The 27,576-nt window shown below is 36.6% G+C and overlaps 1 protein-coding gene across 1 annotated transcript; it reads right to left on the bottom strand.

The window, feature by feature from the left end:
- Nucleotides 1–8,402: 8,402 nt before the first annotated feature.
- On the bottom strand, nt 8,403–19,865 carry LOC107803264 (uncharacterized protein At4g15970-like). The gene is made up of 3 exons (XM_075248624.1): nt 19,429–19,865; nt 9,763–10,137; nt 8,403–9,082 (listed from the first exon to the last, which is right to left on the bottom strand). The coding sequence occupies exons 1-3, from the start codon at nt 19,747–19,749 to the stop codon at nt 8,597–8,599; spliced, it is 1,182 nt and encodes a 393-aa protein (XP_075104725.1). The 5' UTR covers nt 19,750–19,865; the 3' UTR covers nt 8,403–8,596.
- Nucleotides 19,866–27,576: the final 7,711 nt, after the last annotated feature.

Genomic DNA, 27,576 nt, shown 5'->3' with positions numbered 1-27,576 from the left:
CGTAAATTGATCCAGGTAGTTCAGCCAACATCATTCGATCGAGGGTCGTAGAGAAACTCGGTATGCAGGACCAGGTCGTGCCCGCAACCTTGGTACTAAAAGGATTCAATATGGCGTGTGAAACTACTAAGGGCGCGATAATGTTTCTGGTAAATGTGGTTGGGACCATCCAAGAAACGAAGTTCCATGTGATCGAAGGCGATATGGGAGATAACGCCCCGTTTGGGAGGCCATGGATCCACAACATGAGAGCAGTCCCCTTAACCCTTCACCAGGTTCTAAAATTCCCAACACCAGAGGGAATCAAAATGGTCTATGGGGAGCAACCGACCGCAAAAACAAAATTTGTCGTCGATGAAGTGATTCCGATATCATCATTATCAACGACAAAGGGATCAAATTCGAAGGAGAAATGGGACACCAAATAGCAATTACAAACGTCAGCCTCGACCCAACAATAGAAATAGGAGACTGACGAAGATGATGATTATGGGATCCCTCGATCCTTCATAGTCCCCGATGATTCTGACGCTATCAAATCAATGGCCGAAGAACTAGAGCAAATCATGTTAATCAAACATCTGCCCAAGCAAAAGGTATACCTTGGCATGAGGTTAGATCTCGAGCTCAGGAAAAAGCTTATTCAATTTCTTATAGCTAACATGAACTGTTTCGCTTGGTCCCATCTTGACATGACAGGGATCCCACTAGAAATAATCACTCATAGACTAAGCTTGGATTCGAAATTCCACCCGGTAAAGCAAAATAGAAGACCCCAGTCTGTGGTCAAACATACCTTCATCAAGCACGAGGTAACCAAACTTCTTAAAATAGGATCCATTCGAGAATTAAAATACCCCAAATGGCTAGCAAATGTGGTGGTAGTACCTAAGAAGGGAAACAAACTTAGAATGTGTATAGATTACAAAGACCTGAACAAAATATGCCCCAAGGATTCTTTTCCTTTGCCTAATATCGATCGTATGATCGATGCCACGGCCGACCACGAGACTCTCAATTTTCTCGATGCCTACTTCGGGTACAACCAGATACAGATGAACCCGAAGACTTCATTTATCACTAAGTATGGTACCTACTATTATAATGTAGTGCCATTCGGTCTAAAAAATGCTGGTGCAACTTATCAACGCCTAGTAAATCGAATGTTCGAAAATCAAATAGGAAAATCAATGGAAGTTTATATTGATGACATATTAGTTAAGTCCCTACGAGCAGAGGACCATTTAAAGCATGTGCAAGAAACTTTCGACATACTGAGGGAGTACAATATGAAGCTCAATCCCGAAAAATGTGCATTCGGGGTTGGATCAGTCAAGTTCCTTGGTTTCATGGTGTCTAATCGAGGAATTGAGATCAACCCCGATAAAATCAAAGCTATCGAGGACATCACAGTAGTAGATATAGTAAAGGTCATGCAGAGGCTAACGGGACGGATAGCCGCCTTAGGATGATTCATTTCAAGATCCTCAGATAGGAGCCACCGATTTTTCTTACTGCTTAAGAAGAAAAGCAACTTTGGATGGACTCTGGAATGTCAGCAGACTTTGGAAGAACTAAAGCGGTATTTATCGAGCCTACCGCTGCTTCATACCCCAAAAGTGGACAAACAACTTTTCCTATACTTAGTTGTCTCAGAGATAGCGGTAAGTGGAGTTCTGGTTCGTGAAGAACGAGGTTCGCAATTCCCTATTTATCATGTGAGTCGAACTTTAGGCGAGGCCGAAACTAGATATCCACACTTAGAAAAATTAGCGCTTGCTTTAATAAGCGCCTCTAGGAAACTAAAATCATATTTCCAGTGTCATCCGATACATGTTGTAACAACTTATCCTCTTCGAAATATTTTACACAAACCCGAGCTTTCAGGTCGATTGGCCAAATGGGCCATAGAAATCGGCTGGTACGATATTGAGTATCTTAGCGTACTTCATGGTTGACATTACGCCGGCCTTCGTACCCGAGATTAAAAAAGAACTATTGATAAAATCGGGTACCTCTTCAGGAGTCTGGACCCTCTTTACGGATAGTTCTTCGAACGCGAAGGGGTCCGGCCTGGGTATCGTACTAAAATCACCCACAAGTAATGTAGTTAGACAATCTATCAGAACTACAAAATTGTCTAACAATGAGGACGAGTATGAGGTCATGATTGCAGGTCTCGAACTAGATAGAAGCTTGGGAGCTGAGGTCGTAGAGGCTAAGTGTACCTCCCTCCTCGTGGTAAACCAAGTTAACGAGACTTTTGAAGTACAAGAAGATCGAATGCAGAGGTAGTTGGATAAATTATAGGTGACTCTACATCGATTTAAGGAATGGACATTGCAACATGTACCTCGAGAACAGAACAACGAGGTCGACGCTCTTGCAAACTTAGTTTCATCGGTCGAAGATGACGAATTCAACTCGGGGACTGTTGTACAACTCATAAGATCGGTGATCGAAGAAGGTCATGCTGAGATAAACTCCACAAGTCTAACCTGAGATTGGAGAAACAAATATATAGAGTACTTCAAGAAAGGGAAGCTTCCGTAAGATCCAAAGGAATTGAGAGCTCTGCACATAAAAGCAGCACGGTTCACCATGTTTGAAGACGAGACGCTGTTTAGAAGGACGTTCGTTGGACCATTGGCAATATGTTTAGGACCAGGTGATGCCGATTACATCCTACAGGAAATTCACGAGGGCACTTTTGGAAACCATTCCGGTGCCGATTCGCTGGTCCACAAAGTAATCAGAGCAGGGTATTATTGGACTGATATGGGCAAGGATGAGAGGGAGTTCGTTCGAAAATGCGACAAATGCCAAAGACATGCGCCATGATTCATCAACCCGGAGAGCTGCTCCACTCGATCTTATCTCCGTGGCCTTTCATGAAATGGGGAATGGACATCGTCGGCCCCCTCCCATCGGCCCCAGGTAAAGCTCAGTTCATTTTATTTATGACTGATTACTTCTCTAAATGGGTTGAAGCACAGGCTTTCGAGAAAGTCAGATAAAAAGAAGTGATAGATTTCATTTGGGACCGCATCATATGTCGATTCGGGATACCATTCGAGATTGTATGTGATAATGAAAAACAATTCATCGGCAGCAAAATAACTAAATTTCTCGAGGATCATAAGATCAAAACGATCCTATCAACACCTTATCATCTCAGCGTTAACGGACAAGCCGAATCGACCAACAAAACCATCATCAAAAAACGTAAGAAGAGATTAACTGACGATAAAGGAAAATGGAGAGAAATATTACCCGTGGTCCTATGGGCATACCGCACAACATCGAAATCCAGTACCGGAGCAACACCATTCTCGTTGGTTTATGGCGCCGAAGCCATTATCCCGGTTGTGGTCGGAGAACTATCATCAGGTTTCAATATGCAACAAATAAGTCGAGTAACGAGACCATGAATACGATCCTATAATTATTGGACGAAAGACGAGAAGCCGCTCTTGCCCTATTGGCCGCCCAAAAATAGCGAATCGAATAATCGAAGAACCAATCTTCGACATTTTAAAATAGGGGACTTGGTGCTAAGAAAAGTCGCCCTCAACACCCGAAATCCGAATGAAGGGAAACTGAGTCCGAACTGGTAAAGACCATATCAGGTTCTCAAAATCGTCGGAAAAGGATCCTACAAGATCGGTGTGATAAACAGCAAACAGCTATCGAGCAATTGGAACGTATCGCACCTAAAACGATACTACTACTAAGGTACGACCCTCCCATGTTCATTTGTATTTAAAAATTAACCCTCGTAGGTGTTCGACCAGAAACATGGATGGATTCTTTAACTCGAAGCCTTTAGGTCTGAAAGCACGCGTTGCACTCTTTTTCCGTTAGACCGGTTTTTTCCCATATGGGTTTTTCGGTGAGGTTTTTAATGAGGAAACCATTGATCGTGCTAACCTAGAGCAATTCAACAATATTCGAGGCCTCTTTACAATCAACCTCAAATTCTGGGGGGCATTACACTCGAATATATCAAGTTCGATGCAAGGAAATTACTTCATGGCAACAGGGTCTAAATAGGAAAAATTTGTAAGGGCCAAATGGTCAAACGAACCATGCCCGCGTAGTTTGCTCGAGCCCTGACACAAATCATGTACGCATGTATAATGACATATAAAGAGAAATTTCTTCTTTACCGACATCTCATATCTCAGAAAGATTCTTCTGCTTCATATTCTTGATCTATTATGCAAACAGGATTAATGGCCGACCATGATTGGAGTTCGAACCATAACCCCAAATCGGAACTATGAATAAAGCCTAAGGGCTACCTTAATTCGAGTTCGAGAAATCATTCTCACTCGACTGTAAAGCCTAAGGGCTACATTAGTTCGAGTTCGGGAAAATACTCACTTGACCATAAAGCCTAAGGGATACCTTAATTCGAGTTTGAGAAATCATACTCACTCGACTGTAGAGCCTAAGGGCTACATTAGTTCGAGTTTGATTAAACACTCACTCGACTATAAAGCCTAAGGTCTACCTTAATTCGAGAAATCATACTCACTCGACTGTAAAGCCTAAGGGCTACATTAATTCGAGTTCGAGCAAAGACTCACTCGACCATAAAGCCTAAGGGCTACCTTAATTCGAGTTTGAGAAATCATACTCACTCGACTGTAAAGCCTAAGGGCTACATTAATTAGAGTTCGAGCAAACACTAACTCGACCATAAAGCCTAAGGGCTACATTAATTCGAGTTCGAGAAATCATACTCACTCAACTGTAAAGCCTAAGGGCTACATTAATTTGAGTTCGAGCAAACACTCACTCGACCATAAATCTTAAGGGCCATATTTTACATCAAGTTTGAGGAAACACTCACTCGATCATAAAGCCTAAATGGATGTTTTTTACTTAGAGTTCGAGAAAACACTCACTCGACCATAAATCCTAAGGGCTATTTTTTACTTCGAGTTCGAGCAAACACTCACTCGACCATAAAGCCTAAGGGCTGTTTTTTATTTCGAGTTTGAGCAAACACTCACTCGATCAAAAGGTCTAAGGGTTACACTAGTTCCATTTTGATCAAATTATCTAAACCCCGGCGTTAGAAAATAACTTCACAATTTTATAAGGCAGAAAGGAAGAAAGTTTTTTATACATTTCTAAAATCATTTACAAGGGCAGCATAGCCCGATCAAATCTCTTTACAAAAGACCAAAACGGTCTTATAAGAAATGAAAAAATACTAAAGGACTTAGTCCTCTCCGGGAGCAGCATCTTCGCCCTCGAGGTCCCCTTCGCTGTCAGATCCGCTCGTACTCCCGGTATCATCATCAGGAAAAGCCAACAATCTGGTTTCGGCTTCAAGCTCCTTAGCTTTCTCGATCTCAACTATAAGATTGAAGCCACGAGCATGGATCTATTCAAGAGTCTCCCTTCGAGACTGGCATTTAGCATGCTCAGCAACCCAGTTTGCTCGATCTTGAGTAGCCTCAGTAACCTCCTTTGCTTGAACCTGAGCTGCTTCGGCATCAAATCGATAAATAGACACCATTGCATCAGCATTGGCCATGGTTTGCTCGACTTCCTATTTGGCCGCTGCAAGTTCCTTGGCCAGCTTCTCTCTATCAGAATTTGCTGAACTCAACCGAGACTGGAACTCCTCTATTTTCTTGGCTTGCACCAAGGTTTTCTCTTTCAAGCTTCGGAGTTGCCCTCGAGGTCCCCTTCGCTGTCAGATCCGCTCGTACTCCCGGTATCATCATCAGGAAAAGCCAACAATCTGGTTTCGGCTTCAAGCTCCTTAGCTTTCTCGATCTCAACTGTAAGATTGAAGCCACGAGCATGGATCTATTCAAGAGTCTCCCTTCGAGACTGGCATTTAGCATGCTCAGCAACCCAGTTTGCTCGATCTTGAGTAGCCTCAGTAACCTCCTTTGCTTGAACCTGAGCTGCTTCGGCATCAAATCGATAAATAGACACCATTGCATCAGCATTGGCCATGGTTTGCTCGACTTCCTATTTGGCCGCTGCAAGTTCCTTGGCCAGCTTCTCTCTATCAGAATTTGCTGAACTCAACCGAGACTGGAACTCTTCTATTTTCTTGGCTTGCACCAAGGTTTTCTCTTTCAAGCTTCGGAGTTGGGCCTCAGCCGAAGCCAATTGAGTTCGGGCAGTCTCCTTTTCAGAGGCGAGGCGGTCCATGTTCTCCATCCATTCCTCGGGCTCCGATTTCACTGCGTCCACTTCAACACGAAGCTTCTTAATCACATCAAACTTTTGCTCGACCTGCGGGACCGAACTGTTAGCCATCACTCCCGAGTTAATATCATTAAATTCAAAGATTCTTTTTACCTGCTTGGCCAGCTCAGTTTGTTCTCTCCGGGATGCTTCCAGCTCGGCCCAAAGTCCTTTTACTTCTCCTTCTCTCTACTCACTGATAAGCTTTAAAGCATCTCTCTCCTCAGTAAGCCTTCGAACTTGGCTTCGTACCGGCTCAGCTCCCCTCAGGATTGGAGAAAAGCCTCGTGATAAAGCACAGAAGCCTACAAAAATAAAAGGAAGGGATTATACAAGGAAAGAAAAACACAAGTATGAAAATTAACAAAGACAGTATGAACTTACCAGATTCAGGGCCTGTTGGGCTTCATTGAAAAGGCAAGGAACTCCCATCTCACTCGAGCCCTTCTTTGAAATGTCTAAGTCACCTGGACCGGTGGAATCTTCTACCCCGATAAAATAACCACGGAAAGGATCCTCCCCTCCATGGGCTCCTTCCCCGTGACAAATCTCCACAGCTTGAGCGTCACGTATCATCGATTGGGAGAAAGAAGGGAAAGAGGGAGAATCCCTGATCTCTATGCCCCGAGTAGGTCCTTTTGAGCGCCGCCTCCATCTTGGGGAGCCTCAAGCTCAGTTTGCACACCGGCATCCGTAGCTTCTTCGATGGTCTCTTTGCCCCGAGGCAAAACATCCTCGGTCTCCCTCAGCTCGGGAACTTGGGTTGAAGTCCCCTCCTCAACCTCATCAAGCCTGGTCGGAGCAGTATCAACTCCTACCGACACCGAAGTATTCTAAGTATCGGTGCTAGCCCGAGCACGGGCCAACAGCCCGGAATCACTTTGTTCTTCGTAGAGGAATCCTTCTTTAGGTACAATTCTATAAAAGGTAAAAGATCTTTTGATTCGCTGATTGCCAGTTCCGTATTGATTCGTGCCGAGATCCCTACCGTAATATCCGACCAGTCACAGATATTTCGGGCTTCTGTTAGCTACCTCAACAATGTTTTTCGAGCTCGTTCGAGGCTAAGGTCGACACCGGACTTAATGTTCCTCGAATGTAGTCTTTTCGACCTCGGGTTTTAGCTCAGTGGGACTTGAGGTCGATCTTGAGTCCTTGGTCGCCACGTTCCAAGCCTAATCTACCAAGTTGTAGTCGAGCTCAACTTCGACCGTATACACTGAGCTACTGTGAATAAGTACAAGTTAAATCATATTTTCCTTCTTGTTTAGGTGTAGGTATATTTTAGAAATTTGGAGAAAAAGAAAGGGAAAAAAAGCGTGTTTTTAGGAAATGGAAAAACTCCGATTCCTTGTTTAAAAAAAGTAATTTGTAGAAGTGAAAGCAATACGATTCTTACTAACGCTGCAAAGGCGGTAATTACATCACCAAAATATTCAACTCCCGCAAAGAGGATTTGGGGATAAAAATCTTCAGATTCTACTTCAAATTAATATTGGCAGCTCGCCTCTAATAACAACAACAGATCTAGAGATAAAGCAGCAGTATCATCATCAAGTTTATTATCCATAGTCAAGAATATAATAAGACACTCTCTCACTCCAACAACAACAACAAGTTTGAAAGAGATGAAGACGACACTGAATTACTATACTATCATTAGATCATATATATATATATAGCAATATGAGCGTGCGTGTTCTTCTACACATACAATTTGTAAGGTTTTGTGCCCAAAAATGAAATTTAAAGGATTGTTGATTTGCTTTCACTGCATGCATGTTTACAACATCCTAATTATACACAATCTTTCAAAAAGGACTCTGCGTTCTTGAATTGTAAGGATAGTGTTAAAATAAAAATAAAAAAGAAACTCCTTCGTAATCAACCCTTTTTAATTCAGTCTTCAAACTCGCAATGGAATATTTACAAACATGTACTCTATAAAACGCCAATTTCAAATTCACTTGTTCTATTAGTGGAAAATAAATAAATAAGATATTCTGGAGCTACTGATCATACTTTAATTGGTACAATGATAACGATTGTCCATCTCAGATGAATTAATTCCTCCATTCAAATATATATGATTAAAAAGGATTAGGATACCAAAGGACTTATAAAGCTTTGCTCGAAGTTGTATATGTATTAAACAGTCCACTAAATAATAGAGTTCGAACCCATTAAATCAAATGAGGCTTGCTAAAATTACAAATCCAGACCTGTAATGTTCAAATCCTTAATCTGCCTCTCAAGGATACTAAAAAGGAAATTAATAAAAGGAAAAACAAAAAAAGAGGTAACATGGAGGATTTTATACCTGCGTGGACCATAAATAAAAGAAAAAAAGATTTTTCTTCTAATTTATCATCAAACTTTAACCACAGATTCTTGGAACAGTCCAAGTTTGTGGCTTTGACATCCTATCATCACCAGGCAAAGCCATAAACTTTTTCCAATCATCAATGGCCATTGTTAGGTCATGTATTTTATTTTCAAGTCCTATACAACAATTTGCATGCATTGTGCAAACAAAATTGAGATCTTTACTAGGCTCACAAAATCCCCCAAAAAGAGCAGTGTCCAAAAACCTTATTTTCAATCCAATTTCTTTAACAAAAGGGTCGTGTTTTATCATGTTTAGTACATCTTGATCCATTTTTCCTGGATGAGCCTCTCTTGCATCATACCAAAACTTGTAAAATTGGATGCTACGATTATTTGATTTCACAAAATTGAAACCTCCATTTGGTGAGTTGTCCAAATCGAAAGAATCATACCAATAATGGTCGCAAGCAATTTGGAAATCAGTGTCAGGATAAAAATGTGCAAATGGTTGTCGAAACCACAATATATCAGCATCCTGAAGAACATGGAAAAACAAATACATTACAATATATAGCTAGCACTGGAGCAATATATAAAAATTTTCAAAGTAGAAATATTGATTACTAGACACCACTTTTATAACCTCCAGAATGAGGATATATATATATATATATATATATATATATCATTAATTAAACATTATGTTTCCCCCCAAATATTCTAATGCCTATCAAGAGTAATGAAAGCCATCGAAATTCAGAAAATGGATGGGGAAGCATTATGGGAGTATTTGGTACGACAAAAATCATTTTCCAGTAAAATATTTTTCATAATAAGGCAACTATTTTATGTTGTTTGATTACACAAAAAAAGTTTTCAAGGGAAATATTTTCCCTCACAAGGTTGGAAACAACTTTCCTTACTGATGGACGAAGTCATTTTCCTTAGAACCACTTTTAATTTCATATCACTTGCTCCAAGCAATATTATGACATTATTATCAATTATCTTTCTCTTAAACCTACATATTTTATCATAACACTAACTGATTTGCTAGCATTTTTATTATATAGTTTATATATATAGATATATATTTTGAAAATATTTTTCAGCCATCAACCAAACATTAAAAAAAGGAACATTTTTCATGGAACAGAACTCCCGTTATACCAAATACTACAGTAACATTTTTATTATAGAGTGAAGGAGGAGTACCGTGAAAATAAAGTTATATCCCGTCTCCAGAACAGTACGCAAAAAATCAATCCTTCTCCAAATCATCTTCAAGTAATCATCGCTCAGAAAATACGCCTCACCGGAGAAATCAACGCCTTCTGTAGTGAGAGCATAGCAGTGAAGGTACAGTTTTTCCAAGCAACGAGAATACGCAGTTTGATCCAAAGCTACAACTAAAATATGTTTCAACAGAGGTTTCGTTTGATTCCCAATTTGAAAGCTTTCCAAGAAAAGATCAAATATGGAGTTTGGAGCTGTCCATGCTGCATTTAAGGTTGTTATTATCACTGTTTTGTCTCCCATTGCTGCTTTTTCTAACATTTCCTCTAACTTGCTTCGCATATTCTTCGTGTCCTGAAAATGTACATAAATTTGGTAATGATTTAATGTAAAATCATTTAAAGAAGAGTTTAGCTTTTGTAAACTAATAATGCAAAAGAATATTTGCCTTGTTTGGCCACCTAAAAAGATAATTATAGGTAACCGTTCAAAAAAAAAAAATTAATCACTTAAAAAATAAAATAGATTACCTGTATATAGACGTTGAATATTTAACAAATGATAGATTTAAAAGAAAAACTAATTTAAGTTTTCTTTTTATCGATCCTTTTAAGTATTAATTAATCAGCTCACCTGAGGATAAATTACATCGATGTAAATTAAATAATTTCACAACCATACATTGGCTACATATCCCTGTGTATATTTTGGGTTCCAAATTTGTTTAACTGATGGAATCTGTTGTCGTTCTAAAGAAATAATCCAAACTGTACTTTCTACTCTTGTTGTTAAATTTGCATAAGAACTATTACGTCTTCACGATTTAGGATGATGGTTGTGAAACAAAATCACAGTTTTCTTTTTTAAGCAAATAAACCACTAGGTTATTCACCTAATAGCTATTATATTAAATAAATCCCACAATGGGTCCATGAATTACAAATTGTTCAAATGAAGCAAAATATATAAAGCAAAAAATCACAGTTGTACTTGAAGATGACAATTAAAAAAATCCGTAGGGCCAACTATATTTTGTTACTATTCAATTTTTAATTAATCAATTTGGCTTGAAAGTCTTCCTTGTTATAAAATAAAAGCAACTTAGTAAAACATGAACAAGACATGTTGTTATGAAATAAAAGCAATTTAGTAAAACATGAACAAGAAATGGAGATAGAGAGAAGGAAGAGATTTTCTTCTTCAATTATGTGTATTTTCCTATCTATTACAAGGCTTTTATATAGGCATGAAAAGTGAAGAAAAATATGTCATTGAATATGTCATTAAGCATAGAAATATGTCATTAAGCATTTGAGAAGATCATGGAGGAAGAGTAGACATCCACCATAATTTAATTTTTCTTATAACACTCCCCCTTGGATGTCCATAGATAATGTACCTCGTTAAAACCTTATTAAAAAAAAAACCCTATGGGAAAAAAAATCCTAGTGAGGGAAAAAGAGTACACATATTTAGAAATACGCCTTTTGGTTGCCTCGTTAAAAACCTTGCAAGGAAAACCCAGTGGGACAAAACCTTGTAAGGACAAAAGAGTACAACGCGTATTAACTCCCCCTGATGAGAGCATCAATTCACATCCTTGAGCCTTCGCATCCCAGTCTTGTACACTAGTTTCTTGAAGGTTGACGTCGGTAGAGATTTGGTGAACAAATCAGCCATATTATCACTTGAACGGATCTGTTGCACATTGATATCACCATTCTTTTGAAGATCATGTGTAAAAAATAACTTTGGTGAAATGTGCTTTATCCTATCCCATTTTATGAATCCTCCCTTCAACTGGGATATGCATGCTGCATTGTCTTCATACAAAATTGTGAGTGGTTTGTCACACTTCAAACCATATTTGTCTCGAATAAGGTGTATTATAGACCTCCACCATACACATTCTCGACTTGCTTTATGAATAGCAATTATCTCATCATGATTAGATGAAGTAGTCACGATTGATTGCTTAGTCGATCTCCAAGATATGGCAGTGCCTCCATATGTAAACACATAGCCTGTTTGAGATCGAACTTTTTGTGGGTCATATAAATACCCAGCATCGGCATAACTAACAAGATCGGGACTGTAATCATTTCCATAAAATAATCCCATACCGATAGTCCCTTTTAGATACCGCAATATGTGTTTGATTTCATTCCAATGTCTCCTTGTAGGAGCAGAGCTATATCTTGTTAAGACATTAACTGAAAAAGTTATGTCAGACCTTGTAATGTTAGAAAGATACATTAGTGCACCAATTGCACTAAGATATGGTACGTCGGGACCAAGAAGCTCTTCATTATTTTCATGAGGTCGGAATGGATGTGCTTTATCCATATAAAATCGCTTTAAAATTATTTTAGTGTATGTTGATTGATGGACAAAAATTCCATCTTTCATATACTCAATTTGTAGACCAAGACAAAATTTTGTCTTTCCAAGATTTCATTACAAATTCTTTCTTTAGATAGTCTACTACTTTAGGAAGCTCTACTGCTTTAGGAAGCTCCCTAGGAGTTCCAATGATATTTAAATCATCAACATACACGGTGATTATAACAAATTTAGATCCAGATCTTTTTATAAAGACACAAGGACAAATTGAATCACTCTTGTATCCTTCTTTCAACAGGTACTCACTCAGGCGATTATACCACATATGCCCTAATTGTTTCAATCCGTATAAGGATTTTTGAAGCTTTATTTAATAAATTACTTGAAAACCTTAATATGCTTCAGAACAATTTAAATCCTTCAATGATTTCCATTATACGCATATCACGTTTTTCTTGTATTGCCAAATTAAAACCTGAAATGGCGACATCCACCACAGGAGAACATGTCTCTATATAATCAATGCCAGGATATTTGCAAATCTTCTTGTGACACAAGTCGTCTTTATGTCTATCGACTTGACCTTTTTTTTTCCGCACAAGAATACATTTATACCTCAACTGGCTTTATACTTTCAGGTGTTGGGACTATCCGTCCAACTTCATATTTTTCATGTGAAATCAATTTTCATTGCGTATTTTTTATTTGGCCAATTATTTATCTATCCAAATTTTATGACAGATTTGAGCTCAAGATCCTCGTCAATATTAATAATATTGAGCGCTACATTATATTAACAATATCGTTGACGATCATTTTATATCGGTTCTACTATTATTCAATAAAGACATAACTTTCTTCGCTCCTGCGACCGAACCGAATCTGTGTAATTATTGAGATTTCTTTATCTTATTATTTTCAGGTACCTGAGCCTCTCCCATGAGGTCTTATGAAGTGTTATGTCGTGGTGCTCTTCTAGAGCACTTGCCTCTTTATTATGACCATCTTGAATATTTACTCCTCTCCTTCTTCAAGGAGTTTTATCTTTGGAACCGATTAGTCTATTATGCTTTATGCATGCCATGGACTCTATTCATTATGGACTTTATTTTATTTGGAGCATTAGCAGCTGAATATGACATTGAGCTTTGGGTCAGCAAATACGCCCGACAATATTTTGCAAATGAATTATCACTTGAACTTCAAGTTCACATTTTCTCGTACGAGGATCTCGATGTACTCATAATAATTCATTACATACATTACTTTTTCAGCTGCCCATTTTCTCCCCCTATTGTTGGGATCACCAACACATATCCCTAGCCTTATTTGGGGATCCATCTTTGTGCACTGTGGTGAAACAATTAAATCATATAGCATATTCATATTTGTAGATGGAAATTATTTGGTTCCTGACCCTGAACCGATTGTGATAGGGAGAAGTTATCATAACTTGGCTAGATGCTTACAAGTGCTATTGTATATTAAATAATACATCAAATACCAAATTTTATTTTGGAAATTTTGTTCTCATAACCAATGGTTTAGATATAATTGGAGGCATACAATTTCTACTAAACCAACTTGGATTTAAACCAGTATTATCAAGATAAATCATCATAATTTATATTCTGGAACTGCGCTCTAATAATTTGAGCAATCAATCTTGCAAAAGCCAAACTACAAGTTGATAACAAATGCACATGTGACCATAAAATAGATGCATCTATGAAAATCATATAATAGTAAACGGTCCACATGGAAGGTGACTGGGCCCATATATTTATCACCTTTTATTCATTCCAGAAATCAAAGGATTCAATCCCTAACCTTAACTGGTATATCATGAGAATAAGCAGCACAAGAGAATTCTTGAAGAATCTTATATTTCTTCAATATATGCCAATGTAATTCTCAATTAATTTTTTCGCATCATAATTGAACCGAGATGGTCAACCGGTCATTCCAACTAATATTTATTTCAGTAAACCTCTAGTTTACTTGTGGCTTATGATTGCATCATCATGCTTATACTTGTGTAGTACAAATAAAAAAAAAGTCAGGTAACCTTTCATATTTACCCGGTATGATTATAGTAATATAAAGATATTCAATCTTCTTTTCATTTATAGTCTCAATATGCCAACCACTTTGGCTAATATATTTGTAAATTAAAATACTTCTTTTGAGACTTACTACAATATTAATGTTATGAACAATTTCATTCATCCGGGTAGTAACAAATTAGTTCTTTCAGAGCTCTTAACTGTTTTTGTACTACAAGATCTTTTGTCACACCATCCATATAATGAATGTCTCCTTCACAAAGAGAATCATATCATAATAATTGTAATGTTCAAAATCATCACAAGCAAAATAATTTTTTTTTGCTTTAATTTTGCTTTTAATAACTTTCATAAGGCATGACAAAATATATTTTGGCGTATCATATGCATGCGACCAATGATATATTTATGTAACTACACAATAATATTCATTATCTTTCTTTGTCTCAAACCTCCCTTAGAGGTGAGTTGTAGTATTTATCCAACTATGCACAAGTACATTATTATGCATAATCTTTATCATATATATATTTTCACATTCACTTTCAGGAATGAGTATGCAATCTCAATGTTTATCACAAGTCACATTCTCTTCAAAGAATTTCTCCCTTTTTATAATTACCATAGTGATAACTATTATTATTTTGGCCTTTCGCACGCCCACATTCATTGGTCAACCACTTGTCTTTATTTAGACTTATCATGCACTGCTATCACATTCACTTCAAGAATGGAGAAAATCAAGTGGGACAAGATTCATGCTTTTTCATAAAAATTACATTATTTTTTCTTTAGTTATTATTATTATTATCAATATGGTGCATTAGGACTCAAACCCAATGCCTTACCCATATAAAGGCATGCTAGGCCATAATGCGTTGGAACTTGAATCCAACGTCTTTTCATCAACATAGTACGTTGGGACTTGAACCCATTGTCTTACCCTCAAACTTTGGCATAATGGGCCAAAATTCACTAGGACTCGCACTCGAGCCTTTAAAATATTATTACTTCATAATGATAGGCATAAGTAAATTAACTTTCAAGAAGACATATATAACTATTTCAATCTTGAAACAGTTCCTCTGCTACAAAAATGCTAGTTAGGATATATGCCATTTTGTTTTCAAATGATACAATCACTTTTACATTTTAATAAATTAATTAGGGGAAAGGTGCAGATAACCTATAACCACTTATATTTCAAAGACTATAAGAACTTCACCAAAACAATTCAATACGGAGGAATGAGCCTTATGTTTCCAGCAAAAATATTTAAGGCTTAATGCATAACTGTGACTATTATAAATTATAACTATAATGAGTTTATATTGATTGTATATTCGAATGCCAAATTTGCAAGGTACTGTAAAATCGCCTACATATTTGATAATTTTGCTTTCAATGAAATACATCATGTGATGGTAAAAATATTATTACTAAATTACCTTAATAATTATCTATCATAGTATGTAAAAGGTCAGAACATATATATACGTTAGAATATTATCTTTGTCCTATAAGAGATGTAGCAAATAAAGACATACCTTTCCAGTTCTTTATTTCACTGGATACAATTGAAAAAAATATTTTTACTAAACAATGCACATAAAGTTAATGCAAAGATATGAAAATATGAATGGGTTTAGATGGATGTAAAACTTATCTTTGTATTATCATCCAAGACATTTTTTATTGTACTTGATCTCATTGCCTGCTTATAACTTACAAAGTCTTGACATAGAAGATTATAAAATGAGCAATTCGTGCTGATAACGTGTTATAAAATAAAAGCAACTTAGTAAAACATGAACAAGACATGTTGTTATGAAATAAAAGCAATTTAGTAAAACATGAACAAGAAATGGAGATAGAGAGAAGGAAGAGATTTTCTTCTTCAATTGTGTGTATTTTCCTATCTATTACAAGGCCTTTATATAGGTATGAAAAGTGAAGAAAAATATGTCATTGAATATGTCATTAAGTATAGAAATATGTCATTGAATATGTCATTAAGCATTTAAGAAATCATGAAGGAAGAGTAGACATCCACCATAATTTAATTTTTCTTATAACATTCCTCTACTTTTTGTGTAGAAATAGACATTTTCCTGAGTAGTTGGGGGAATTGAGACATTTTGCTTTTATGGGGAAGTCACGCGGTGAGATTGACGTTTCTCATAGTTTAATCAACACGTGAAATTAATAGGTTTTAGACTTGTTATAAAAAATTTATTATTATATTATGATGATATAAGTTGAGTTTAATGAAGAAGTGAGAATTCATATAGCCGGTGATAAGTATATATATTATGTATATTTTTAGGAATATATTATATTAAATAAACAAATACTTTATTTATGTATATAACTTTTTGTTCAATATTTGTATAAATTATTAATAAATTTTGCAGGAAAAGAAAAGAAAAGAAAAAGAGGAGAAAGAAGAGTGTTCAAGCAGAGACAACAAAAAGTCCCTCAATCCAAGGATGTCATCCTCGATCCAAAGATGTCATCCTCAATTCTAAGAATGTCATCCGTGGAAAGAGGCACTTAGAAGAAATTGATTCAAGAGCTAGGGATGTTATCCTCAATCCAAGGATGACATCCCTAAGAAGTTTACGGGCATAATTTCCTATAAATAAGCATGACTTTTCAGCGGAAGGGAGAACAATTCTTGTTCAGAGAACAACAACTTTAATATTGGCTTTGTTTTAGTTTTAAAAGTTATTTCTTTCATAGTAGGAATAGTATTTTCTATTTTATCTTTTCTCCATAATGGAGTAATTTTCTTTGGTTGGGATACTAGATGAAGCTACAAAAGTGTTATAATATTTATCTTAATTTTATTATCTTCTTATGTTGAAATTTCCTCTTAATCATCTTTATACACCAAGGTATTTGATATTGATTATTTCTATTATTTGATATAATTATATCACTCTCTGAAATCTTTATCTTGTTATTCTATTTCTTATTTGGGAGAAGAGAAAGATTTAAACAAGTTTATTGATTTAGCAAAGGCTAATCGAAAGAGGTTTTTTCTCACTTGGTGCACTGAACTAAGATAATTCTTGTTTGAAGCCATATTGCTTTAATTGATTAGCTACACTAATCGAAAGAGGTGTTATTAGTCAATTATTATTTAATGTCACTAACTGTCAATAAATTAATAACATTGAGCTTGAGCGGTGCTATTTATATATTGTTGTTACGTGGAGTGATGTCTTAGAAATAAGTGATCATTCTTTAAATAAGGTCTTTGTTTCACTGTTAATCGATTGATTACACTAATCGAAAGAGGTGTTATTAATTGGTTACTTTTATGTGATTTGGTTGAATTAGAAATAAGCAATCATTTCATTAAATAGAGAAATGAATAGTAAAATTTTGATTTTATTATAATACTTTGAGCTTGCTGATTCGCAATATCCCAACCTCTATATTTTATTATAAAACTATATATTGCTTTTATTTTATATTTTTAAGAACAACTCCTTTCACCAATTTGATTCTCCCAAATAGTGACAAAGATAATACAAATTTGTAGTGTAGGTGATTCCAATCTCTGTGAGACGATATCTTAAACTTTACTATAATTTGACAGATTATGAGCAGAAAATTATATACGCCCAGAGCTCGTCAGCCGACCCTTAGGGACTGAGTTATAATTATAATTTGACTCGTTAGGGCGTAGCTGGTTGAATTTTATGCCGTTATGAAAGAAAGGAACTATATTCCTCTTAAATTAAAAATTAGGGCGTAGAGTTATTTAATAAACAGCTAGACAGAGAGAATGCTTTATTTATTTTATCTTTTGCATATATAATGAGAAAGTCCATTATGCAATTTTCTGTTGATGAAATTCTACTAGAGCTACGTACGTTTTTTCTTTCCCCTAATTTATTGTCAAACCTTATGCATAATTAATTGCTTTGGTGCCTTATATAGGGAGTATTTATGTAGTCACTCCATGCATCTAGAATAATAGCAACTTTAGACGGCATTGAAAAGTCTGCTTATTTTCCTACATATATTCTTCTTCTTAGGGAATGCGCGAAAGATTATCATTCTTAGAGGGCATCTTTTGTGACTTATTGAAGAGTAGAATAGTATTTGGCTGATTTAACAGATCTGACATTTATACTTAAAACAAAAAACAATTTGCCTAAAAAGTCTCACTTTAATTTTCAAAACGTCTGATTTCGACAGATTACATTCAATATAATTATATTATACAAAATAATAAAAGTAGAATCGGAATTCATGATAAATATTTATCTAAAAATTGGACATTGTCAACCGTAAAACTACCACACAGATATATAGAGCGACTAATCAGTAAATAGTAAAAAGTTTAAGGATGACAATTGAAGGTTAAGACAGTTCCTCTATTAACCTGGATTTAGCACGTTCAACTTATTTATTGCTTGTTTGATATTTTCAAGTTTCTGAATCTTTTTTTGGACCACATGATTGTATGAGTTTCGTTCAAGAAGTTTAAAATTAATTTTCCAGAAGAGGTTTACTCACTGAAGAAGTGTTTGAGATTGTTCTTCAATTGAAAAATTCTTCATTTACTTATAAAACACTCAAAAATCTCCGTAAAGATAAAATTAGGAGAAACTACAACTGTGTGTCCAAAAACTTCTTTTCCCACAATCACAAACTATTTTTTTTTTTCTCAATATAGATGTTGGCCGAAAAAGTCATATAAAAGATTCTGGTGAAGAATGAAAAAAGAAGGATTTAATTTATATATGAAGACAGTTTTTTTACGCTATATATCAATATAGTTTAACTTATTATAACAAGCATGTAAGATCCCTTACTTTCCAACTTACTAGTCCAAATCTTTTATCAGTCATTTTTACCTTAAATTTTGTCTTTTGTCTCCCTCTTCTTTCTTTCTTACCCCTCTTTCTTCTTCTTCTTCTTCCCTTTTCTTCCTTGTCATCTCTTCTTAAGCCGAGGATCTATCGGAAACAGCCTCTCTATCTCTCCAAGGAGGGATAAGGTCTACGTACACACTACCCTCCCGATACCCCACATGTGAGATTATACTAGGTTTGTTGTTGTCATTTTTACCTTAAATTATCTTTTCGGTAACTTGATAGTGTTAAAATTCTTTTATATGATTATTGTATAGAAGTTAAACAAATGGAAAAAGAAAAAGAAAACAGAGTAGCTAGACATATAATTCATGTGCATGGGAAAGGATGAATTTGAGACTTACTGTTAAAGGCTGGGTTCCTTGTGCAGAAACATTCGCAGTATTGTCATGATCAATAGAATTTTCAGCGATGGAGCCATTTGACGACGGAGTTGTGTTTCCATATTTGTAGGAGGAGTTGGGAAAGAATTGAAGAGGATAAGAAGAGGAGTGATAAAGAAGGAGAATTGAAAGAGCAACTGCTGAGAATAACACAACAACATTACGTGAAGAAAATTGTTGGTAGTGACGATGCAATTGGGGGCCATTGGAAGTGGTGGCTAATTCCAACAACTTCTCTTCGTCGCCTAAATTTGTGTTGCTTCCTCCTTCTAAATCTGCCATTTTTTATGAATGTTTAGTTCTTGGCTATACAAACGAACCATTCCCCTTAATTCTCTCATTTAAATCATGTCCAAGTCAACTTAAATGTGTCTTCTCTTACTTGCTAACATGTCCAAGTCACCTCTCACTTATTCCCTTTCTAATAAGTACGTAATTAATAAATAAGCTTAGCCATACTTTCTTTATTTTTTTAATGGTGTCATTTGGGATATTTTGCACGCATATCGTCTAATTTTTAGATATATTTTATCTCTTCTGCAAGCAGGTCACAATTAATTACTCTACCCATTCTCGTGCAAATGACAAGAAATCATCTACCAAACATGTATCAACATTAGTGATTAAAACCAAAATATTCACTTAGAAATTTTCTGATCCTCTATATATTTTCCACCAACTAAATACTAAGGAAATTTCAAGCCTTCCCAAAAAAATTAACCAAAAAAAAAAAAAAAAGTTTAACCATAGTATATTGGAGGGAAATTTCAGAACATAGTTAAAACTAGTGGGATGAAATTGGACTTTTTTTCAAAATATATTTATCCGTGGAATTCGCCTTATCAAGATTTTAACCGATTGAAAGCTCCTCCACGATGAAGCTCCGTTAGTATTGCGTATGGACAAATACTTGTGGCTGAAAAAGTATAACATAGAACATATATATATATATATTGAAACTCGAAAGCAGAGGATAAATTTGATCTTTTTCCGATACTAAATAGCAAAAGTATAATACATCTTGTCCTCTTTCAATAGTTCATGTGGATCCGGTATATAAGTATATAACTATCAAATGGGAACTAAAGCTGGGAGTTAAAGTAGTATTTCGTCTGGGTAGTATATGTCGTTGTTGACTTTTAATTTTTCCAAAAAAACAAAAAACAAAAAATAAAAAGGTTCAGAGAAAAAGTTGTATAAAAGAGGGTTTGTAAGACACGTTTCACCTATTCATTTGTATTTAAGATGTGTTACCAAATTCTTTACTAGAAATAGACACCGATTTGCAGCTGATTGGTTTTATTATTTTTATAATAATTATTGTTATTGTTAGGAAAAATAGAGTATTGAACAATAAGTTCTATACAACAGCTCTGACACGGTCATGGTCATAGAATAAAGCGGTCCAATGAATCCATTTCTCAAGTCTTTATTTAGATTTGTGACACTTGTTCTATTTAAATATTAAAGTTTCAAATCATTTAGCCAAACAATATCATAATTATGGTTAATTATAACATATACATTACCATTATTCTTCCGGGAAATACTTTCTAGCTTTAGTTGTTTACCCGTAAAATACAGTTGAATTTGTTACGTGGTTAATAGACAAACGAACTAATTTGATCCAAAAATGATAAAGATATAAGATTAAAATTTGAATTTAGTAATTGAAATTGAAAAAGATGACAAGTCTGGCTCCGAGCGCAATGCCTCCGAGGACAAAAGTGAAAGCAATGATAAAGAGCAAATAAAGTTGTTTAATTGAGCGCAAAAGTAAAATATAGCTTATGTCTCAAGAAAATTTCAAGTCTTTACAATGGTTGTTGAGCTTGGTATTTATAGCTTTACCTAGGAAAACAAGATCCTATGATCAAGCTCCTCTTAAATGACAATAAAAGAGTCATTAATGAATATGTAACGGCAGGTCATGAATGCAATTATTCTCTGCAACGGTCGCTCATTTAATGTTAGAGAATATTCCCTCATTGAATGCTATCCGATAGAAAATCCTTGATAATTTACCCGATGTCGATTACATTCGTTGTGTCCGGTATTGGTTGTTGCCTGACTTGCCTTTTTCTTACCTTCGGTTCCACGTGTCTTACTATCATTCGACCAAATGTTATAAACCAAAGCATCATACTTGGCTTTATTGTTGGTTAATGGAACAGCCTTAATGGCCTGCCTCAGGGTTTCTCCTGAGGGTGTGACTAGAACTATCCCGAGGCCGGACCCTTTTACATTGGAAGCCCCATCCGTAAACAAGGTCTAAACTCCCGATGTCATTTCCGACACCAGCACTGCTTCTTTAGCAGCCAATGGCACTAATCCGGGATTGAAATACAGCTTTTTGATGTGCGGATAGCGTGTTTCCGCTCCCGATAGTATTTTGCTAATATAATAAGCGAAAAATTGCGTACTTACTCCCTCTTAGACTAAAATGGCACTTATCACCACTTCCGATACCACTAGGTAGACTAACAACTGCTCGTCTTCCCCAAGTTTTGACAATAACGGGGGGCTTGACAAGTATCTTTTTAGGTCTTTCAATGCCTATTGGCATTCTAGAGTCCACTTGAAATTGTTCTTATTTTTCAAAGTGAAAAGAAGTGATGGTACTTTTTTAGAAGATCTCAAGATGAATCTGCTTAGAGTCGCCAATCTTTCGGTCAGCCTTTGTACTTCCTTTACATTTGTCAGCTGGTCCGGAATGTTCTCGATAGCTTTGATGTTATTAGGATTTACCTCGATACCTCTTTAGGAGACTAGGAACCATAAGAAGTTACCAGAACCAACACATTTCTCCGAGTTGAGTTTCATATTGTACTTCCTTAGGATGTCAAAAGTCTATAAGAGGTGTTTCAAATGATCTCCTGCATTCAAAGACTTGTCTAACATGTCATCAATGTATACCTCTATGGTTTTGCTTATCTGATTCTTAAACATTTTATTAACGAGCCTCTAATAAGTGGCTCCGGCGTTCTTAAGCCTAAATGGCATCAGATTATCACAATATGTGCCAAAGTTCGTTATGAAAGAAGTTTTTTCTTGATCCTCCATGTTCATCTTGACTTGATTGTACCTGAAATAAGCATAGAGTAAACTCATCAACTTATGTCTGGCCATAGAATCAATCATTTGTTCAATGTTTGGCAATGAGAACGAGTCTTTAGGGCACGCCTTATTTAAATCCTTATAATCTACGCACATTCTAAACTTGTTATTCTTTTTAGGTAATACAACTATGTTGGCTAACCATTCTGGATATTTTACCTCTCGGATTGAGCCAATGTTGAGTAATTGGGTTATATCTTCTTTAACAAACCTGCTACTAACCTCCGCTATTGGGCGTTTCTTTTGCCTTATCAGTGGAAAGTTTGAATCTAGGCTTAGCTTGTGCACAACCACTGCTAATGGGATACCTGTCATATTTGAGTGCGACCACGCACAACAATTTGCGTTAGCTTTAAGAAAATTTATAAATTCTAACCTGAGTTTGGGATTGTCTTGTTCCTAGGTGAAACTTCCTTTCTAAAAACTTTTCGAATAGGGCCACTAGCTTGAGTTCTTTTGTAGTGGACTTGATCGCATCCGTCTGTAACAACCCGACTTGTTATTTTAAGAACTTACACTCCGTACAACGATTTAAGGTCCCGAATAACTTCGTAATACGTATTATGTCTTGCGTGTGTGATCGAGTTTGGTTTTCGGACGATTTGGGATCAAATTGGGAGAACAATTCTTATTTAAGAAGTTTAAAAGAAAAGAGTTAACTAGAGGATCGACTTTTGAGTAAACGACTCTAGAATGGAATTTTTATGATTCCAATAGCTCTGTATGGTAATTTTGGACTTAGGAGTGTGTCCGAATATTTATTTGAAAGTCCGTAGTTGATTTTGGCTTGAAATGGCGAAAGTTAAAAATAGAAGGTTTGGAAGTTTGACCGAGAGTCGACTTTATTGATATCGGAGTCAGAATCCAGTTATGGAAATTTTTATAGGTATGTTATGTCATTTATGACTTGTGTGCAAAATTTGAGATCAATCGAACTTGACTTGATAGGTTTCGGCATCGAATGTAGAAATTGGAAAATTTTAAGTTCCTTAAGCTTGAATTGGGGTATGATTCGTGGTTTTAGTATTGTTTTATGTGATTTGAGGTTTCAACTCAGTTCGTATGATGTTTTAGGACTTGTTGGTGTATTTGGTTGAGGTCCCGAGGGCCTCGGGGTGAGTTTCGGATGGTTAACGGATCAATTTTGGACTTTGCATTCTAGGTGAAGAATGCTGGTTTTCTGTCACTGATTTCCTTCTACGCGATCGCATGAGACTGTCCGCGATCACGTAGGCTAAGTTGGAGCAGTGAGATTTTTTTGCTATGCGATCACGTGAAGGCATCCGCGATCGCGTAGGTTTTGGCCAGGCTGTGCTACGCGAACGCGTGGGAAATGCCGTGTTCGCGAAGAGGAATGAGGCAGAAGACTGGGCCACGCATTTGCTCTATGCAATCGTGTGTGGCTGTCCACGATCGCGTAGGGCTGAGGATCCTATGCTTTGCGATCGTGTGAAGGACACCGCGATCACGTAGAAATATTTTTCGGCAATGAAAATTTGTGCTTCGCAATTGCGTGAGTTGGTCCGCGATCGCATAGAAGAAATCACTAGGCAAAATGTTAAAGTTCTGAAAATGGGACTTCGTCCCATTTTCCATTTTTACCAAATTGGAGCTCGGGAAGAGGCGATTTTCGGGATATTTTCAAGAAAAATATTGGGGTAAATGTTCCTTATCCTATATTGATTATACTTCATGATTCCATACTCATTTACATCATGAATCCATGAATTTATGGAAGAAAAATCAAATTTTTATAAAATCTTCCAAAAATGTAAAATGAAGATTTGAAGGGCAATCCGATGTCGGAATTCGATAATTTTTATATGGTTGAACTCGTGGTTGAATGGGCGTTCATATTTTGTAACCTTTTTTGGGTTCCGATATGTGGGCCCCACTATTGATTTTTGAGTTAATTTCGGATTTATATTGTGATATTTAGCAAAATTCATATGGAACTAATTCCTACGATTCGTGTTGAGTATATTGAATTGTTTGTGACTAGATTTGAAGCTTTCAGACACAAATTCACGAGGCAAAGTTTTATTGGAATCTTGAAATTTGGTTGCGAAACGAGGTAAGTATCTTGCCTAACCTTGAGTAGGGGAAATTACCCCTTAGGCATTAAGTCTTATGTGTAAATTGTGTAATTGAAACTATGTACGCGAGGTGATGAGTACGTACTTGGTTTATACGTGCAAATTTGTCACGACCCAAAATTTTTCACCGACGGGATCGTGATGGCGCCTAACATTTCACTTGCCAGGCAAGCCAACGTTAGAGAATCATTAAACTATTTCCTTATTTCGATTCAGTAAATATCAATAATTAACTCAAATGAAATATAATAAGTACAGAATATCATAAAACGGTATTAATTACTACCACCCGGATCTAGAGTCACAATTCACGAACATCCTAGAATTTACTACAAGTAATAGTCTGAAAGAAATACAACTGTCTGAATGAAAGAAAATAGTAGGACATAAAAGATAGACGGGGACTTCAAGGTATGTGAACGCCGATAGATCTACCTTGAGTCTCCGGACAGAGGACCAACAGCAAATCTCGATCAACCTGAGCCGGTATCAAAATCTGCATAGAAAGTGCAGAGTGCAACATCAGTACAACCGACCCCATGTACTGGTAAGTGTCGAGCCTAACCTCGACGAAGTAGTGACGAGGCTAAGGCAAGGCACCTACAATCAACCTCTACAATTTAACAGTGTATACACAAATAACAGGAATGGAGAACTAAACAAGAAATGTCGGGAGGGGAGACATACTGAGGGGAATACAAGATAAAAAACTACAACAGAATGATCACCGGAGCAGTCAATATACCATGAATCAACAGGAATAGTGAATACAGTAAAGAAAAATGAACGGCACCACCCTTCGTGCTTTTACTCTCAATCTCACCATAAAATTAATATAAATGGTATGACATCACCCTTCGTGCTTTTACTCTCATATCATGGCACGATATCACCCTTCGTGCATTAACACTCACAATATGGCACGACATCACCCTTTGTGCATTAACACTCCTAATATGGAACGACATCACCCTTCGTGCATTAACACTCACAATATGCCACGACATCACCCTTCGTGCATTAACACTCTCCCTTATCATAATGCAATGCATAAATAACAACATGGAGATAGAATAACAAGTACAAACCTTAGTTCAACATTTGATTCCATAATATCAATCTCAACTTTGAAATAAAAACTCAATTATCACTAGAAAAATCCATAAACATAATAAGAATGATAATTTGGACAACACTAGTATAACACGTAGCAATTTGGCATAGGAATGAGACAATATCAGAAAAACAGAGAAACATGAAAAAAATAGTTAAATTGGTGGCGCATAGGTACTCGTCACCTCACATATACGCCGCTCACATGAATTTCACTTTGAAAATAATCTAAGGTTCCTAATTCCCTCAAGTCAGGGTTAGACACAACACTTACCTCGCTCCCAAGGCCACTTAATTCTCAATCACAACTTTTCCTTTGGAATTCACCTCCAAACCACTCGTATCTATTCAAAAATGACTCAATAATATCAAACATTGCTAAAGGAATCAATTATATTGCATAAATTAAATTTTCCAATTTTTCCTCCAAAAAGTCAAAAAATCGACCCCGGGCCCGCTTGGTCAAAACCCGAGGTTCGGACCAAAATCTTTTTACCCATTCACCCCCGAGCCTGAATATGTAATTAGTTTTGGAATCCGACCTCAAATTGAGGTCTAAATCCCCAAATTTCTGAAATCCCTATTTTCTATCCTAGCCCCTAATTCTACCATGAAAACTCTAGATTTTTAGGTTGAAAATTCAAGAAATGTAATGGGTAATTGAAAGAAAATGGTTTAGAATCACTTACCAATAATTTGGGGAAGGAATGACTCTTGAAAAATCGCCCCTCACCGTTTGGTTTATAAGAAAAATGAGTTTTTTGCAAAAATCCAGTTTTGGATTCTGTTAAGTGCTGGGCGACAGTGTTCATCGCGTTCGAGAGAGCACTGTCGCGTTCGCGAAGTGTATGGGCTGCCAAGCCTTCGCGAGGCAGTGCTCGCATTCGCGTAGGCTACCATTCCCTGGTCTTCGCGTTTGCGAGACATCGCTCGCGTTCGCGATGAAGAAAAGGTTAACTCCCCCTCCCCCGTGCCTAACGCTACGCGTTCGCGAAGGGTAACGCCCCCATTGCTTCGCGTTCGTGACCAAGCCTTCGCGTTCGCGAAGAAGAAATCCTCAGCTTCCCAGTTTACTCTTCGTGTTCGCGAGAGTACCTTCGCGAACGCGAAGAAGGACATGTCAGAACACAGATTCTGTAGAAAACCCAGATTTCCAAAGTCCAAATATCTCGTGGCCTATCCGAAATTCACCCGAGCCCTCGGGGATCCAAACCAAACATGCACACAAGTCTAAAAATATCATACGAACTTGCTCGCGCGATCAAATCGCCAAAATAACACCTAGAACTCTAAAGTTAGCACCAATTCAAATGAAATTCTCAAGAACACTTTAAAACTTCTAATTTCTCAACTGGACGTCCGAATCACGTCAAATCAATTCCATTTCTCACCAAATTTCACAGACATGTCTTACATATCATAATGAACCTGTACCGGGCTCCGGAACTAAAATACGGATCCGATACTAACAATGCCAAATATCAATTAATTCTTAAAAATAAATAATTTCCAAACTTTTAATTTTCATCAAAAATTCATAACTCAAGCTAGGTACCTCCAAATTCGATTCCGGGCATACTCCCAGGTCCCATAATTTGATACGGATCTACCGGGACCGTCAAAGCACGGATCCGGGTACGTTTACCAAAAATGTTCATCGAAGTCAACTAAAATTAACTTTTAAGGCAAATTTTTTATTTTCATCAGTTCTCAACATAAAAGCTTTCCGGAAACCTACCCGGACTACGCACGCAAATCGAGAAGGGTAAAAAGTGAGATTTTA

This window comes from Nicotiana tabacum, unplaced genomic scaffold (assembly GCF_000715075.1).
Source record: "Nicotiana tabacum cultivar K326 unplaced genomic scaffold, ASM71507v2 Un00003, whole genome shotgun sequence".
Taxonomy (NCBI): Eukaryota; Viridiplantae; Streptophyta; class Magnoliopsida; order Solanales; family Solanaceae; genus Nicotiana; species Nicotiana tabacum.
This window is presented reverse-complemented; position numbering and strand designations above follow the sequence as displayed.

What these genes read in the sequence shown, in the direction of transcription:
- LOC107803264 (XM_075248624.1), bottom strand. Translation starts at nt 19,749, where the DNA reads ATGGCAGATTTAGAAGGAGGAAGCAACACAAATTTAGGCGACGAAGAG. An exon ending in AAGGAACCCAGCCTTTAACA is followed by an intron (nt 10,138 to 19,428) that starts GTAAGTCTCAAA and finishes GTACATTTTCAG; the next exon opens with GACACGAAGAATATGCGAAG. An exon ending in GATATAACTTTATTTTCACG is followed by an intron (nt 9,083 to 9,762) that starts GTACTCCTCCTT and finishes CATGTTCTTCAG; the next exon opens with GATGCTGATATATTGTGGTT.